At 43.0% G+C, this 17830-nt stretch overlaps 1 protein-coding gene, 1 long non-coding RNA gene and 1 pseudogene across 11 annotated transcripts; 1 reads left to right on the top strand and 2 right to left on the bottom strand.

Annotated features, from left to right (window-relative positions):
• The first annotated feature begins 842 nt into the window (after positions 1-842).
• LOC136355337 (uncharacterized) lies at positions 843-7304 on the top strand. The gene is made up of 2 exons (XR_010739524.1): positions 843-1038; positions 6941-7304. It is a non-coding gene; the product is annotated as an uncharacterized lncRNA (long non-coding RNA).
• On the bottom strand, positions 2439-4205 carry LOC136355049 (major pollen allergen Ole e 10-like; annotated as a pseudogene).
• A 535-nt stretch (positions 7305-7839) lies between the features above and the next one.
• On the bottom strand, positions 7840-17217 carry LOC9271525 (replication protein A 70 kDa DNA-binding subunit B). Of its 10 annotated transcripts, XM_026023581.2 has the most exons (17): positions 17129-17217; positions 16954-17043; positions 16798-16867; positions 16667-16717; positions 15985-16233; positions 15335-15594; positions 15192-15257; positions 10339-10524; positions 10154-10256; positions 9857-9993; positions 9708-9786; positions 9509-9629; positions 9263-9417; positions 8650-9175; positions 8469-8548; positions 8296-8376; positions 7840-8230 (listed from the first exon to the last, which is right to left on the bottom strand). In XM_026023581.2, the coding sequence occupies exons 8-14, from the start codon at positions 10469-10471 to the stop codon at positions 9112-9114; spliced, it is 792 nt and encodes a 263-aa protein (XP_025879366.1). In that variant the 5' UTR covers positions 10472-10524; positions 15192-15257; positions 15335-15594; positions 15985-16233; positions 16667-16717; positions 16798-16867; positions 16954-17043; positions 17129-17217; the 3' UTR covers positions 7840-8230; positions 8296-8376; positions 8469-8548; positions 8650-9111. The 10 variants fall into 10 exon arrangements, with proteins under 10 accessions (XP_025879366.1, XP_066163894.1, XP_066163895.1 ...); XM_066307797.1 differs by having other exon boundaries at positions 15192-15594; XM_066307798.1 differs by lacking the exons at positions 15192-15257; positions 15335-15594.
• Positions 17218-17830: the final 613 nt, after the last annotated feature.

Below are 17830 nucleotides of genomic sequence, written 5' to 3'. Positions count from 1 at the left end.
TCAAACCAATTGGCACGCTCAGAACCCGAAAGCAATTTCTTTGGACCTGCACTAGAGCTAAGCAGATCTCTCAGGCCAGTGTGTATTTTTTGCATCAACACATGCCAACATGGCAACGGAGAGTAAAACCCGATGTGGGGCCCACTAGTCAGCCTCTCCTCTCTCCTTCTCTCCCTCCGGTCCGGACTCCGGCGTGGCGTCGCCACCTCAGTCTCCGTTAGCCCCACCACGCCCACCACCGCCGCTACGCCTCCTTCGCCGGCGCTGCCGCCGTGAGGAGGCTGTTCGCCGCCACTACGCCTCCTTCACTGGCGTTCGTCCGCCACCGCTATGCCTCCTCCACCAGTGCCGCCGCTGCTATGCCTCCTCCGCCAGTGCCGTTGCTACACCTCCTCCTCCGCCGATAGCCGCCGCTCCGCCTCACCGCCTCCGCAAGAAGCCTGTCCGCCGCCGCTACGCCTCCTCTCTGCCGGCACCGCCGCTCTGCGTCCTCCACCACCGCAAGGAGCTCTGTCCGCCGCTGCTCCTCCTCATATGTCGCCGCTACACCATCATGGCAGCGCCACATCGGGCCGGAGGGAGAGAAGAAGGAGAGAGGAGAGGCTAACTAGTAGGTCCCACACCAGTTTCTACCCTCCCTTGCCATGTTGGCATGCCATGTGGGTAAAAGTGGCAAATTGTTAAGAAGACATCTCTTAAGAGAGCAAAAAGAATATGTGCAAACCTAAAATGGATATTTGAATAATTGTCCAATCTAAAAGTGGTAAATAGTTAAATTCAGACCAACCATTTGCACTTTCCCTAGCCAAAAGGGCAAGCAACGGTAGCAAGCACGCATTATCTCTCTAGTCATATCGCCAGTTCCCCACTCCCCTATGTCCCTTTCTCCACTCCCAAATCGCATTTCTTGAGCTTCCCAGCAACACAGCACAACTATGGCCAGGAGATAGGATATCTTCTTCTTCCTCTTCCTCTTCCTCTTCCTCCTCCTCCTCTCCTGCTCCTGCATCCTCTCCCGCGCGCTTCCCTGCTGCTCAGGTCTGTGTGCTTATTCCTCTGCTTCCATCTGCACCTTCAGTTCAGTTCACTGTGTATGAACTATCAAAGTGTTGTATAGTTGCTGCTGGCGTCCACAAGGCCAGATCTTCCTTTCTGTTCCCATGTTTTTCCCTTTTCCTTCCCTCTAGCTCCCTAATGCACCGCGTTTGCTCCTCCATTTGGCTAGCATATGACTACGGTTTTTCATCATTCCTTTAATCCTACACCAGTTTTAGAGGTATTTCGACTTGTACATTCCTGTTTGGTTGCAAGAGCTTAGCGTGACGAGGGATTGGACTTGACCAAATTAACAATTTGGTCTTGTTCTTTGGACCGAGAAATTTGATAATACACCATCCAATGGAATGGGGGAACCACGACATAACGCTATTTCGTCTCTTTTCTTACTACTAGTAGAATATTACAAGAGCATGGAAAGGAAATCTAATCCTATCTTTCTATATAGTTGGTACACACTAGGGGCATTTATTCCTATAAAGTAAGACATGTAAGAAGCTACGTCATCAAAAATTTTAAGCCATTTGATCATATTAGTATAAAATATTAGTATAAAGATAATAACCATTGGATCAAGAAGCCACTTATTCATCCAATTCAATCATTTATTAGTTATCCATTCACCTCCCTTTGCTCTACCTCACTGTCACACATAGCACTGTTATATATTTTGTGCATAACACCATGTTTTCCAAATACTACTCAAATTATTGTTTATTATGTGATTATTGTTTAATATGTATGTTTTTTTTATTACGCATGACAAAATAGCATATAATTATTAGGTATCGTTACCTGAATCTATTTTCAGAAAAAACTTGAGTGAAGTAGAGAAATGTAAATTGTCTAACTATAACGAAACCCATATTGCATATGAAAATAATATTCATATATTATAACAATACACAATGATGTTTGAAAAAATAAAGCTAAATTGTATTGTAATAACATAAGACATATATAAATCCATATTATCATATATTTTGTATATACATAGAGTTACACCTAACCATTTTTATGATTTTGTTTGACGATAAAACTATAAAACCCGCGGCAAATACGCGGGCTGCCAACTAGTTTATCTATGTTCAATCCCACATCCCACCTAATGGATCATTAGTCCTTTTTAATTGCCTGAATCACGACCGTTTCCTACTCATGGATATTACAAATTGTGTCCTGTTTTTTTTAAAAAAAAACGACTACTCTTTGATTAAGTACTAGTACATCTTTTAGAAGGCTGACCTGAGCTTAATCAGGACATAATAAAAGCCTTTGGTTTGCTAATGATGACACTCAATGACTAATTAACTATTTGTTAGTTAAAACTGCAGGCAAACAAACTGCCCACGATGAACAGGCAACTAATCCAACGATGCCAATCACAGTCCCATCTACAAACCCAGCACCAATAATCATCACTGTTCCTTCCAAAAACCCTACCATCACAATTCCTTTTCAGAGTTGAAATGATTTTCACCTTGATGGTAACGACATTGACGATGCCAAAACACAGCTTCCTGAGCCTGCAAAGGAAATATACACACATAAAATGATCTTTACAACACAAACATAATGACATTGAAATGAGAGGAGATTCATCCTTACTGGGATTCACATTGACAAGCATTGTCGTCCCCCAAAAATCGCAGCTGGAGGGTGCAGGGCTCCTCTGGTAATAGCTGTTGAAAGCGTACACTGCTGCACAACTGATCTTTGCCACCGGGTGGCAACTGTTTTTTTTTCCCCGGTTATGCAATCGGGACGAGGAATCTGGGACTAAAGATACCCATTTTTAGTCCCGGTTGAAATAACCGGGACTAAAAATAGATCTTTAGGACTAAAGAGAGAATAGCGGCGGTCCTTCGTCCCCTTTTCTTTTTCTTTAATCCCTGTATTTTCTCCCAAATCCAGTGGGATGCATATTCCCAAATCAAACCCTAAATCCCCAAATCAAAAGTGACATCCCAAATCATTCACATCCCAAATCTTTAAGTTATTTATACACACAAATCAAATACATCACAAGTGAATCACAAATTAAGACTGTTGTGTTCCAAATCAAATACATCACAAATCAGATCAATGCAATGAATCACCAAATTATACATCTTAGTGAATCACAAATTATATGAAAAAAAAAAGAAAGGAGGAGAGGGCGCCGATGCTGCCCCACCGGCCGCCGGCCCCATGCCCGCCGGCGCCCGCCGCCTGTGGCCCCGCCGCCGTGCGCGGGCCTGCCGGCCGCCTTCCCGCCGCTGCAGCGCGCGGCCCCGCCGGCCGCTGCCGCCGGGCGTGGCCCCACTGGCCGCCGGCCGCTTGCCCGCCGGATGGAAAGGGAGGACGAGGGGAGGAGAGGGGATCTGTGGGAGGGAGGAGGAAGGGGAGGAGGAAGAAGAGAAGGGGCCGGATCTGTGGGTTGAGAGGATAAGTGTGGTTGAGAGAATAAGGGAGAGTGATTATATACTACGCATTAAATTTTAATCCCGGTTGGTAATACCAACCGGGACTAATGATCATCTTAATCTTTAGTGCCGGTTAGAAATACCAACCGGGATTAAAATAGTGATCTTTAGTCCCGGTTGGTGCACCAATCGGGACTAAAGATCATTAGCACCCTGACAGGCTGACAGGGGATGAACCATCTTTAGTCCCGGTTGTTGTTACCAATCGGGACTAAAGATCATATAATGGTTGTGAGATTTTTAACCGGGGCTAAAGATAGTTTTTGGAACTGGGACTATTGTGGTTTTTTTCCACCAGGCAAAGATCACTTCTCCGGTAGTGATAGGATGCATGTGCACCTAAGGTATTTGGATAATAACAAGTGCCTGATGGTTGTATTGCTAAGCAATCTGCTCCTCCAATGCCGCACGCTTAGTCCAGTGCATTCTTAAGTGCAGTATCTGCTGAGTCAGCCTTGGCCACACACCATAGTTGCTGCCCGGAAAGACCTGGGGCAGTGGGTGGAGTTGTGGTGAGAGCAGGAGGTGGCATGCTGATAGCAGGCGTCATTGGGTTTGATGTTGGGTTTGTCAATGATGCAGAAGGAGGAGAGGTTGAAGTCGTCGGCAGCGGGTATGCCGCAGGTGCAGGTGAGGTGGAAGGATTCACCATTGAGGGGGCAGTAATGGGTGTAGGGAGAGGATTCAAGGGACACCTTCACGGCAATCTCCACTCGGGATACCAGAAGCACTCACCTTGTACACCCTTCCAAATCCTCCAAAGCCAAGCAATCGCTCATAAGAGAAACCATTGGTGGCACGGAACATATCCTTGTATGAGAACCAGTGGCCCAAACGCAACCTCCCAATCCTCTTTAAGCTCCGCATACCTACGTCGTCTCCGGTGAATGACGAGAACAGCCGATCGAGGCTATCGGCAATAGTATCTTCAGAACGTTGGACGGAGCCCTGCCGATCGTGACAGGCAACGCCGGCAGGTTTGATACGTTTAGCGATGGTGCTGGCCCGTCCATCTTGAAGCTCCAGGCAAGCACGTAGTGGCGCGCGGCTCGCGACGACGCCGGTGGACGAGGAGAAGCCGACGTAGGCTTCGTCTTCTATCACGGCCGAGAGGTTCACGGCGGCGGAGAGCAGCGGCGTCCTCGGTTTGGGCAGCTCGAGGGGAGCCATGGTGACGTTGACAAGCGAGGTGCGCGCGTCGAAGTCCACCCAACACCCGCGCCGCCGCGCGGCTGAGCAGTGCAACTCCGAAAAGTAGAGTGAGAAACACATGTGGTAGTATTAGTAAGGCTATCCCACCCCAAAATTTTACATCTTTTCACATCGAACGTTTGAACACATGTATAAAGTAACTAATTACACAAATTGTGACTAATTTGCGAGATGAATCTTTTAAGCATAATTGCTATATGATTTGACAATATGGTGCTGCAGTAAACATTTGCTAATGACGGATTAATTAGGCTTAATAAATTTGTCTCGCGGTTTACTAACGGACTAGAAAAACAAATAACATAAAAAGTAAACAAACATGTATATCTCAATTTTAGATGAATTTTGCAAGTTGAATGGCTCAATTCGGAGTTCGTATGAATTAGATATGAATTTTAGAAGTTTTGAGCCATTTAAATGAATTTCTAGAATTATTATTGATTTATTGCGTAATTATTAATTAATTTTACAAAGGAAAAGGCATTTGCTGCCGCAACAAGGAGAGAGGCGCGGACCAAGTCCACAAAGGGCGGGCCCCACACATCAGCGGGTCAAAGGATTTGGTCCACTGTAGACCGAGTCCACGGTAGTGGTGCGTGGCAGAGGGGCGGGTTGGCTCGCCGGCCAACTCGACTAGGCGGCGGCGGCGTGTAGCCGGACGGCCACCAGCGGCGACACCGGCGGTGAGTGGCAGCGCGCGGAGCAGCGGAAGGGATGGGAGAGGGAGGGGGTCCTCACCATGGGGCGCTGGCGAGGGGCGGCGGCCAAAAGGGCACGGCAGCAAGTGGTGGCAGCAGCGGGCTCCTCGGGGAGGCGACATGGACGGCGGCCCGACGGCTTCCGACGAAGGAGGAGGAGGGGCCGAGGCACGGCGCGGCCTGGGAGATGTTATTACATTTTTTTTATTAGGTATAGATATAAATTAGGTATATAGATATATATATAATAGGAGTTAATTTTTCCCGAAGATGTTTTTTAGCCGCTCAAAGGGGTTCTCGTCAGTAGATCATGCTTGTATCTGTTTTTGGTGCAAACAAATTGGATTAGTGGGCCTAGGCCTGAATGGAAGCTACGTAGGCCTATATCCTGACGTGTGAAAAATACGGATGTTATCTAGTAAGGGAATCAAACAGAAAAGAGATTTTCACAGCAAAAATTCGTGCGCCTTGATCAAGAGTCGGACAACACAGGAAAATACGCGTGCGAATCGTATGGGCGACGTACGAAATTGTTGATAAAAACATGTTGAATTTTTATAATAGTTAAAGATATGGGATATCAACTTGGTTAAGTTACCTATTTTGAATTTAAACAATGTCACTTATCATATTTATTGGAACATTTTTCAACTGACTTACCTTAAAAAAAGTAAAATTTGTGGATTAGCACATTTTTTTCATTTTTAATTGTTTTCAATACTTGCTACTCTTTTTATATATTTAATTTAATTATTTAATATTTAAATAATTGGTTTTCTTTTGAGATGTATCTTGTCTTAGATTTTAAATGATATTAATGTTAAATTCTAATTATTAATGCACATGCATGCACTGCGGCTGGGTGCGCATATGCAAGAGATCCGGAGAGAGCTACAAATCGGAAGTCCCATTTTTTTTAGAAAAATCGGGCACCCATGTCATCATGATGTCATCCTGCATGTATGCATCTAAGCGAACTTTAAACTATTTTTTCTCTTAAATTATTTATCCAAATCATGATCTGATTGCACTATTAAATCCATTGCAATTAAATCTTTAAAACAAGACCACACATGGATATAATCCAATGAAAAAAATTGAGCTTATTATTGAATTATTTTTAAATGTTACACGCTGTTGCACCAAGTATATCGGAATTGTTTAACTAACTAGATCGAAAATATTTCATCAGACACTGTTTCACCTTATATGAAAATAATGTTTCAGCGAATAGCGAAAGGATGTTTTAATTCACTATAACATTTGATCCATACATAGTGAAATATTATCAATACACTAGGTGAAACATTTTTTGTGGAACAAAAAATGAAACGAGTTCCCTTAATAAAGGGTTTCCATAATATATGGGTGATTTGTTGCAAAAGAATGTTTCAATTCATTGCAACATTAGATCTATACATAGTGAAACATTGTGAGTACACTAGGTGTAACATTTTTAGTGGAAAAAAAAACAGATTCCCTTAAAAGAGGGTTTTCCAAAATATGTAGGTGATTTATTGCAACGGAATATGTGGTGGGGATACGTGGCAGCATGAGGACTCTGCGCGCGTGAGAGAGACGTGGGCGGCACAACAGGCAGCGTGTGAGCCCCGGCAGCAGCAGCGATGCGTCCGATATTTGGCTTCCCACCGGACGGGCGATTAGAAGCATTTTTTTGAGAGATCCAGAAAGATATACTTGCGAGTTGCGAGACAGTACATCAGATCGCTGTGCACAGCATGTCTTTTATCTCGTTGCTCCACGTATAATTAAATTACAGTGCCATTTGAAGCAATAGAATGCTGGCAGAATGGCCAGCTTGAGATTAGTAGATTCTGTAATTATTTTTTTGAGTAAATTACATCTTGGGCCACTCTTTTTTACCAATGTTGCAATTTGGACTAGGGGTGAACAAACTTGTTCACTTTAGACTACCTATCTTCACTGGTTGTTTTAGTTTGGACTGTTTCTTCTACCTCTATAGCTCCCCCTCTCTCCTCTCTTTCTCTCTCCACTCATGGGCAGGAAGAACCACCACTACAAAGTGAGCCACTCGCCAGTGCCGTGCTTGCACGGGAGCTCCGCCGGCACCAGCTTCAACGCCATGTGCTTGAAATGGCCTCCGCACCCTGGTTGCACTTGACAGAAATAAAGAAGAAAATGGCAAAAGAAATTCCCCATTACCATGTGGAGGTATAGCTCGAGCTCAACTACCGCGCCGTGAATTTATACTAGGTAATAAGGCGCGCTTTGCGCGCCCTACCATCAGGCAAACAACATAAAAAAGCAGAGAAGTTATGATGACAGGAAACGCACGGGCTACAACCTAGTTATCGCAACAAATTAAAATGCCAATGCCATGCATGCGACATAATAAGAAATGAGGAGATGGACTCAAGAAACATGGATGAGTCTTAAGATTGGTCTAACATTACTAAGCGAAACCTGAGAAGGTATCATGGAGCTAAGCCAATGCCAACTGTTCAAAGTCCATTGCCGTACTGACATATTGGCAACTGTAATGGACTTTGAGCACGTGGTTGGACTATAGCTAATGTAACCATAATAAGCTTACAAACATTGCTAAAGATGGTTCCAAAAGAGATGGGAACAATAATTTCGAAAGTCACTAAGAAGTAATAGCTGGAGATCAACAGTTTATAGCAAAAGGTTCAGACATATGGCAAAGACAGCATTCTTCCATGCGCTTCGGTTCAGGCAGACGAAGATGCTACAACTTGGTGGCCAAAATGCTTGAGTGGGCATGCATGTATACTGGATCAAGCGTCAGCTGACAGGCTGCAAGAAGAATGAATTATATACTGTATGCACAAATAGCAGCCAAGCTAAACCAGTGAATATACCTAACAGTGGTTTCTTTCTCATCGCTGTCACCTTCCTTGAATAGTTTCTTAACTGCTGGTGGTGCTTGAGAAGGAGGACCTCTGTTAACATCAGACCATGTTTTAGGAAAGCAATTTTTTTTAAAAAAAAAATGAAGAACCACATGTCAAATGAAAAAAAAAAAACAATCTACCTCTTCCTAGACTTGCTCTTTGAGCCAGATGCATGAGCCAGTAGTGTATCATCATCAGGAATAGCTGGAGCTTGCACTTTCTGCAAAGAATTTTATTAGTTTGCTATCATGATCAATAAGCAAGACCATAAATGTGTAGGAGACTATAGAAGTAGCAAAATAATAACTTATCAGTCACTACCTGGGACATTGGTGGAGAAAAAGCAGCAGAAATGTCATCCTGATCTATGCTGACAGAGCACTTGCTGGTTGGTGTGTGCACAACTTGGCTTTTGTCCGTGGTAATAACACGCCTTGGCAGTGGAGAGCTGGCTGCAGTTGAACCGGGTGAAGCTATGCCAAGTTCACTTCCCCTTGATGGTGACATCAATGAGCCACTTGGTCCAGGTGAAATCATGGCTGAAGAACTCTGGGAAGCACCTGGGGACATCAACATAAGAGGTTCACCAGGAGCATCAATGGAGACAATGCTGTTGACCTGGAATGAGATATCCCCAAACTTAAGCGTATTTTCTGTGAAGCTGACATTCCACACAAACGACTTCCCAACTAAAGCCGTTATTTCATCAGGGATAAAATCACTGTCAGCTGGTGCTTCCTCAATAAGAGCTTCAACTGGCCTTCGCACAATGCGCTGGGCTGTTCATCCAAAGAGAACAAACATAGCATCATCAGAGTCATCTCCAGCTATGACTACTATCCTGTACCTGCAAGTTATGTTCGCGTAGAGAAAAGCATGAGAAGATCTGGAAAGCACTTGCAATGTCAAGATAAATGGTAACAGTTTTTTTTACCTTGGTACTGCCACTGCGATGTTGGAACAGCTAGTGCATTTATAGGTGGACCCATAAGGTTTTGCAACCTTGAAGCATCTTTGACATGAACCATACCACCAACACTTATCATTGCAGATCCTTCGAACGGTTACATGAGCTTGAAATCGAACCTTCTGTAACAAATGGAGCAATTAGCAGAGTAAGAGCAGGTCTAAATAGCATAAGACAAACATGTTGTTTTGATCTATCGCAATTAGCATTTACCTTGCACTTGTGAGGATTGATCTCTAGAAGTTCACGCACAGTCTTGTTCTCAGCGACTTCCTCAACAGCTGCTCTGGCTGGAGCCTCAATCCAATTGATTGGCTGGAAGTTTGTCCCAGTCCTGTAAATTACATTGATATCAGGAAACATGTAGAAGACATATGGAGTTATACATTGAAATAATATAATCTATACTAACTTGTCCTTTAATTCAACTATCGCAGGTACATCAATGTTAATGTACCATTTGCAAGCAGAACCTCCAGATAGTGCCAATCCTTCAATTTTAAATTGATTGGTTAGAATGCATGATACAAATATGAGTTATGTTGTAGTTTTATTGGTTACCTATGCCTGGGTAGTTCTTCGCAAGAGTTCCAACAAACAGAATAATCTGAGGTTCACTCTTACCAGCCTTGTGTATAGCGTCAGCCTCAAACGCAGATGCTTGTTCAGCCCAGAGAGACACATTCAAGGTAGAATTGCTATTTGTGTAAAAAAACAGGAAAAATGTGGTGTACATGTTAAGAATATCAATAAATTTTATTAGAGTGGCTATTGGCTGTGTTTGTGCTAGTTTTATTAGTTGTTAGTGGTCAGGATAAATAAATAAGCAAGGAACAAAATAAGAGGCATAAAGAATACTTTGCATCGCGTATCTGAATAGTTCTTTTCAAGCTGTCAGCATCCCTTGATCTAGGACGAAGCATTGTGGGTGTAGATATGTCAGTAATGACACCCATAACATCTGAATAAATACGAAGATTTTAGCACTTGATCAGTAAAGTATTATATAAGACCAATAGAAATATAAGACTAACATGGCTCACCAATAAAAAAATCATTATTGTCCACAAACTTAGCAACATCATCGAAAGGTGTCAGGGAGAAAACCACAGTAGGGAAATCAATAGGAACTTCAATGCACTCCTCAACAGTTGTCCACCTAGTGAAAGTGATCATTAGTTCATTGGCAACTGGCTTGTAGCTCCTGTTTGCATTCTTCACACGGTGCACTGCGTCCAAATAACCAGCGGAATGCTCAAAAAAGACCCCAAAAAGGTGCACTGCGTGCGCATGCATATTTATTTAGGTATCAGGGAAGTGGCGGCACAGCCTGAAATTTTATTAGTGTTTAGTTGTGAGAGACCAATCATAAGCACTAAAGTAGCATGTACACAGTAAGAGCTGCAGGCTGCAGTACCGCTGGTAACGTAGCAACAAGAATCTCATGATAAACTACGTTTTTTGTTTCTATCCCACATGAGCCATAGTCATTCTCAATTAATATTCGTAGGCCTGGTCGAGAAGTCGTCCTTGAGAAGGCAACATATAACTGGCCATGGGTAAAAACAGGTTTTTTTAGATAGACACCAACTCTCTGCAGTGTTTGGCCTTGGCTTTTGTTGATAGTCATGGAATAGCAAATTCGAATAGGAAATTGTCTTCTCTGCAATGTAAATGGCCATTTCATTTTCGTAGTAGTTAGTGAAATTTTAGGGATAAACACGGTTTCACCAATGTTAGAACCAGTTAGTATGATACATCTCAAGATACACTCTCCAAGCTCGACTACCAATAACCTTGTTCCGTTGCAAAGGCCCATTGATTGGTTTAGATTCCAAAGAAGCATGACTGCAACACCTTCTTTAAGTACAAGTCTATGTGTTGGAAAATTGTTCGCATCAATTGAGTTGAGGAGTTCAGTGGGATATAACATGTCAAAATCTGGTATTTGTTCAGAACACTTTGAGATTGTATCACAACTGAGGTATTCTTTTCCATCTCCTGGAATTAAACCTACAACATAGTTGTTAATTTCATCAACAATTGAATTGCTAGGACAGACAATCGCACGGGAAGCTAGGTACTCAGGGTCTCTGTAACATGACAGGAAATCATGATAGACTTCTCTAACAATAGCATCTATTTTATCACCATCTGTCATAATCAGCAAATCATCAGGTATTGTGATCCATGTGGGATAGCTCTCACCATCTGTCACCATCTGTCATAATCAGCAAATCATCAGGTATTGTGATCCATGTGGGATAGCTCTCACCATCTTTTTTTTTAGGCAAAGTGCCATCACCAACGGCTAAAACCCATTCGCTAAATTGCTTAAGCTCTTCTTTTTGTGTGTTTGGAAGTGAAGGGTTAAGCAATCTCATGTTTACATTCAACCTAAGCATAACAACATGTTTCCATAGTTTTGAATTTGTAATAGATGCGTCAATAATTGTTGACCGTGAACCTTTAGGCACAACCGGTAGAATTTGTCGAAAGTCGCCACCTAGCACAACAATTTTACCGCCAAAGGGAACAACACCATTTGAAGGGCATGTTTCAGAAAGGATATCACGCAGTGTGCGATCTAGTGCTTCAAAGCAACGCCTATGTGTCATTGGAGCTTCATCCCAGATGATGAGCAAAGTGTTTTCAAGTAGTTCAGCAAGCATCGTTCCTCTCTTTACATTGCAAAGACTGGTTTCATTAATTTCAATAGGTATTTTGAAGCGTGAATGAGCAGTCCTTCCTTTTGGCAACAGTAGAGAAGCCACACCAGACGAAGCTACAGCAAGAACTATTTTATTTCTAGATCTTATTTTCGCAATCAAAGCATTCCACATAAATGTTTTCCCAGTACCACCATGACCACATACAAAGAAAAAGCCTGGCTGTTCTGCTACAACTCGGCCTACAATGGTGTCAAAGATTGTTTTTTGATCAGTATTAATCTGTGCAACCAAGGAATCTGCATGCATCGACATCATTAATGCATCAGCTGAAAGTTCTTCTTCAATAAGCCTATTACCAAAGGGCACTTGTGGAGAGAAAGTTGGTTGGGGTAAGTTATAAGTAAGTTCATGTATCAATAGAGTAAGCAAGTGTTCATGCGGAATAATACAACGTGGATTATCAAGGGCCTTTTTTAACCTATGTTGTATGTCATCTGTCATGGACAACCAATATTTTTCAAAGAAAGCACGAACATCACCAACAGAGCAAAAAAGCACAACAGTAACAAACAACTGCCTAAGCTAGTGTGAAGACGCACTCTGAACTGCTTCATCGAAAAGAAGATGCCATTCATTATCTCCCTCAAGTATTCCCCGTGCCTCAAACGTCTCTCTATATGTTTCATATGTAACACCATTATACGTTCGTATATCAGCATAGCTTGTGGCACCCTTAACAATCATCAACAACATTCATAGGTAGTATAGTTCACCAGCAGCTGGATGAACATAATACATTCTACCAATTTTAGGAGCTGGTGTTCTTTTGTGCCAAGATCTCGATGTGGAATCCCATGTCCATTTTGTTGGAAAATCACAGTATGTTAGGCTACGTGCATCCTCATCCTTTGCATTTGTTTCAAACCACTCAGTCAGCATCGTACGTTTCGCAGCAGGACTATTAAGCAATGCTCTTAAGTCTGACCCTGTCTCGTATCGAACATAGTTCATACCAGGCAAATGCACAGCCAACCTTTCAACAGGTGAAACCCTATAATGTATGTCAAATTCATAAATTCTATGCAGTGCCTCACAGGTGGATAAAAACCTAGCATCCATGTATTCTAGTATCTCATCTAGAGGGGCAAGGTCATGGTTAGGTGACATATTACCATTTGCAGCAGTGGTTTCAAAATATATTTTTGATCGATCATGGACTTTCATCACATACTTAAAACGATATTTAATCATGTTGGATTTATTACACCACTCAACATTTATATGTGCCTGGTATGTTTTAAGCAAACCAATGTTATATGGGACAACTGATCTGTTATCTAGACGCACACCATTTTTTGTGATATATCGCCCATCATTTCTGCGCCTATAGATTGTAAAACCATATTCATCAACAAATGTTTCATCATGAAAATCTTTAGGAAAGTGCTTTGAACATTTGCCATTTTTCATGCAAGGACATTGTTTGTTATGCTCACCGCAGGGACCATGCATCATGAACTCGCTTACCGACTCATAACCTAATTCATCGGTTTCAAAGTCTGGTATCTCAGCTAAGATAAATCCATCTATAACAGCTACTGATACTTGAGCACTGCTAGCAGCAAGCCATACTAAGCAGTGTATGTGCGGCAAACCACATTTCTGGAACTCAACAGTGTAGAGAACTAAGACAAAAAAAAATACCAAGTTTAATTAGGAGGGTGTAATCACACTATACTACACAACTAACTGTAGAAACATTGCAATAGGCATCATTACCTGCAAGCACAGGCCCAAATGTCTTACCCTCCCTGATGTCAGTAATAAAATCATGAACTTTCATATTGAATACCCTAACAATCATGTCAGCTCTATCAGATGGCAGCTGGCCATCTTCAAATCGTATTGATTCAACTATTTCTTGCCACTTTGAGTTGCACGTGAATGTGACAAATAAATCAGGAGACCCATAAACACGACATAACGCCATTGCATCTTGATAGTTCATGACCATATACCTTCTACCTCCCGTAAAGCTAGCAGGAAGGATAGCTCGCTTGCCTACAGAATCACCGTTGGTTATACCTCTATCAATAGCATCAGCTATACCTTGTACGCATTCAGATCGCAAGTCTGACTGATGATCAGCTATATATTTCAACCTACTGCTTTCAATAGTTGAGAATACATCGACAACACTTTGAATGTATGTGAATGGATTAGGTTCATTTAGCCTATAATGAATCATGTAACGATAGAACTCAAGCTCAGTAACATATTTTCTACCGATTCCATCATAGTCAGCATACTCGATACCAAGATGGAATCCTCGCTCGCCATAAGGAAAAAACAATGGATATTGCAAAGCCATATAACATGGGTGCAAGGAAGACACGTCGCAGCCCAATATCGCTCTCATGCACAAGTATATCAAAAGTGTATTCAGCTGCTGAGTAATCACCCACTATAATCGCAGCTAGTTCGCCACTACTTGGTAAATTGTACTGCACATCACTTTTGGCATTGCATCCCATAAGCCTCAACGTCAAACTATGGTTCCCATGCTCAGAAAGACGCTCCCTAGCGTAGCGAAATTTTTGCACAAGTGTATTATGACAATCTAGCATAGTGCAGAGAGCATCAACTACAACAGGCTCAGCTTGATCAGCGTTACTACCATCATTTTCATATATGTTCATTCGATTTTGTGTCTCATTTTCTGGGTCAAGATATAGAGTTGTGCGAATTTAGGTTGCTTTCCATGTGACGGTAAAAGTGTACCAATTCTGTGATGAACAACACCGTTAATTTTGAAGACATAAGGTGAATTTCCAGTGTTAATTGATTTATCAACAGCTGCACCCATTGAAGTAAAAGCAAACATAGAGTTGTAGGACCGTATCTGCCTAAGGAATCTTTTTGAGCGTGCATCGCCATTAAATTTTAGCAGTGTAGCAAGAGGCTCAGGGGGTTTACATAGTTTGGGCAACTGTATTTTACCACTTTTGCAACACAGATTGTAAACTATCTTTCGTTTTGAAATAGCAGAAGCGCCCTTAACTCTCTCCTGGTACCAAAACACGGCACCACAGTATGGGCACTCGTATGTTGGTGCACCATAATAAGACCTCCTAGGGTATGATGCTACAAAGAAAACCAAATATTTCTACCATAAGCTTATCTTAAAAAACTGCCAACTATATATGGACTGAACATGTACAAACCCTTTAAAGCCTCAGCATGATCCTTGTGTGACCGCGAAGAACTACCTCTATGAAACCCACTGCTAGCTGCACCAAATCTAAACTATCAGAAAAACAATCAACATTACACATAATTATATAAACCCATGAGAAAGCTAATATACCATGTGCACTGTCCTCATCTGAAACTAAGGAAGAACTCCTTCCTAAAAGCAAACGCCGTCATTGCCTATTGAAAGCTGCCAAAGCGGGCTTAAAATCCATAAGGGAACGTGTTCTCTTTGTCCCACCTGGTAGGGGAAGTTCATTTTGCAAGCAAGTTGGGGGGGGGGGGGGGGCCAAGGTACGTGCATTGCGCCTTTCACGACTTGCACGGACCCTGGACACTCTATCAGCAGATCTTTTGGACATGCACACAAAATGCCTATACAACCACCAAAAATTTGTACAAAAAAGAACATTCCATTATTACCAAGTAGGATGAGCACAACAGAAAGCAACAATAAGAAACAACAAATAGGATTACAATGGGGCAAGAAACCACACAGAACCCCAGAAACCCATGTTCCCCTACATTGGAAAAGAACCCATTTGCTCCATGTCTTCTACATGGAAACTAAAATACAATGAGCTACATGTTCTAAGAACATCCTCACAACACGGCGCCAGTGGGCCATAAGAGGACCTAAAATGCGCAATACAACCTGAGGCTGACAAAGCAACCTGTATAGCGGTCTGTGCAATTCTTCTGTAAGCCAACATTGAGTTTAAATTGTAATCGTGCACTAAAAAGCCATATCGATGCTGGAGGTACCTCAATGCTCGCTCAGCGACCAGTTCATGTGCAGTCCCAAGCGGAGCTGAGGCCATGTCCCAGAAAAACATAGTTTCCAAACCATCGGAGTGGCACACTGATGGAACGCTGACCTCAACTCCAGCCAACAACGTACCATCAAAGCTGAACTCCCACAAGTAGGCAAGACTAGGTAGCATGCAGTGCTGAGCAGCGGCATTTAGCAGAGATACGTGTGACACTCCGATAGCGAACATGTTGCCTACAATACTACCAACGGGAAAAGAAGGAAAGTAAGCAGGGGAAAGTTTCAGAGAAAGAGAAGAGGAGCACAAAGAGAGGAGAGCGACACAAAAGGATGAGGCAGGCACAACGGCTAGAAGGCTTTAAGAAGAGAGAAAGTGGTAGGCCAAGACCAGAAGGAAGATTGTAGCCAACACTCTTCTCGCTCTACCGGCACACACGCACCAACACAGCAAGGAGCATATACTGTGCATTTAATATATATATATATATATATATATATATATATATATAATACTATAGTAGCACAACCAACAAATATGCACAAGGACAAAGAAACAAACTGGGTCCATAGAGCAGCACCACATCAGGAGACATGCACACAAGAAACCATCGGAGACAAACACAAATGCAAGGAAGCAATGCACTGGTAAGGCACAGAAAGAAACAATGTCTTTACCTTGTAGCGCAGCCTAGCCGACAGCGTGAAATCCCTTCGAAGAAATGTGAGCTGCAAAACAAACCAAAGAAATAAACCAAGAAGCTATAAGCAGGCTACGAATGTAGAACCTCAGAAGCAACAAACCTCACCTTCAAAGACAGAAGCAGCACAGCAAGGAGCAAAGAAGAGGTTGCGGGATGTGGAACCAATAGAGAAAATCTATCCAATACAACCAAAAACCGAATAAGATCAAGAATCGTAACAACAACCGAAGTGAACTAAAAGAATCACATCCAGCGACATACCTGGTCTAGAGCATGCAAGATCCTGTCAGCTAACTCAGGCGGACAAATCAAGCAGCAAGAACCACACCAACACAACAAAACCGAAAACCCCTACAGAGTAGAGAAGACAGAGATGAGCACATTCCAAAGAACACATCGTAGCAAGAAACATTTAGCAAAAGGCGTCAGCACACACCAAACGATGGCCATTTTTCGCGGAAGATGGCTAGCGCAAGGGATCGGCAAGGAGAACACACAAGCAGCTGGCAAATTAAGAAGAGCTCTGGCTCCCTTCTCACCCACACCACGGCTGCTAAAAGCACACGAAAGCAACAAATCCATCACTTTTAGCTGTATAAACCTTGTCTACAGCATAGCCGCCTCAAGACACATGCACATGGCCCACCTGTCATGGAAACCAATGCTGTGAACCGAGCTCACAACGCCGAGCGCACCACAAGCCTTCCACAGTACAAACAGCCATGGGTACCAATGTGTTGTCTCATGGTTGGCTGTGTGCACGATCTCCCTCTTCACCCGGTCCAGAACCCACGTCTCAATGCAAGAACCGGATGCATGGTCACGGTGCATCTAGCGCAGCCCATAGAGCCATAACTGGACCCACATGTCAGCGGCAGAGAACCACGGACTGGTCCATGGATGCTCCGCACGTAACGAGGCAGTGGCGTACACCCCCGTTCACTGCTTTTGATACACCCGTGGATTTCTAGGCGTCGAGTAATTGCACACCTGGCTCACGAAGATAGATGATGCGTGGACCCACTCGTCATACGCCGTGCACCCTACGGCAGCGCATGCACCGTGCCCACGCACGCACACTCTTCTAGACCGTCACGCAACACGCTGAAATTTTAGGCCACTACCCTACTCCACAGCC

This window comes from Oryza sativa, chromosome 2 (genome assembly GCF_034140825.1).
Source record: "Oryza sativa Japonica Group chromosome 2, ASM3414082v1".
NCBI classification, from domain to species: Eukaryota; Viridiplantae; Streptophyta; class Magnoliopsida; order Poales; family Poaceae; genus Oryza; species Oryza sativa.
Note: the sequence above shows the minus strand (reverse complement) of the source record. Positions and strands in the feature narration are given on the sequence as shown.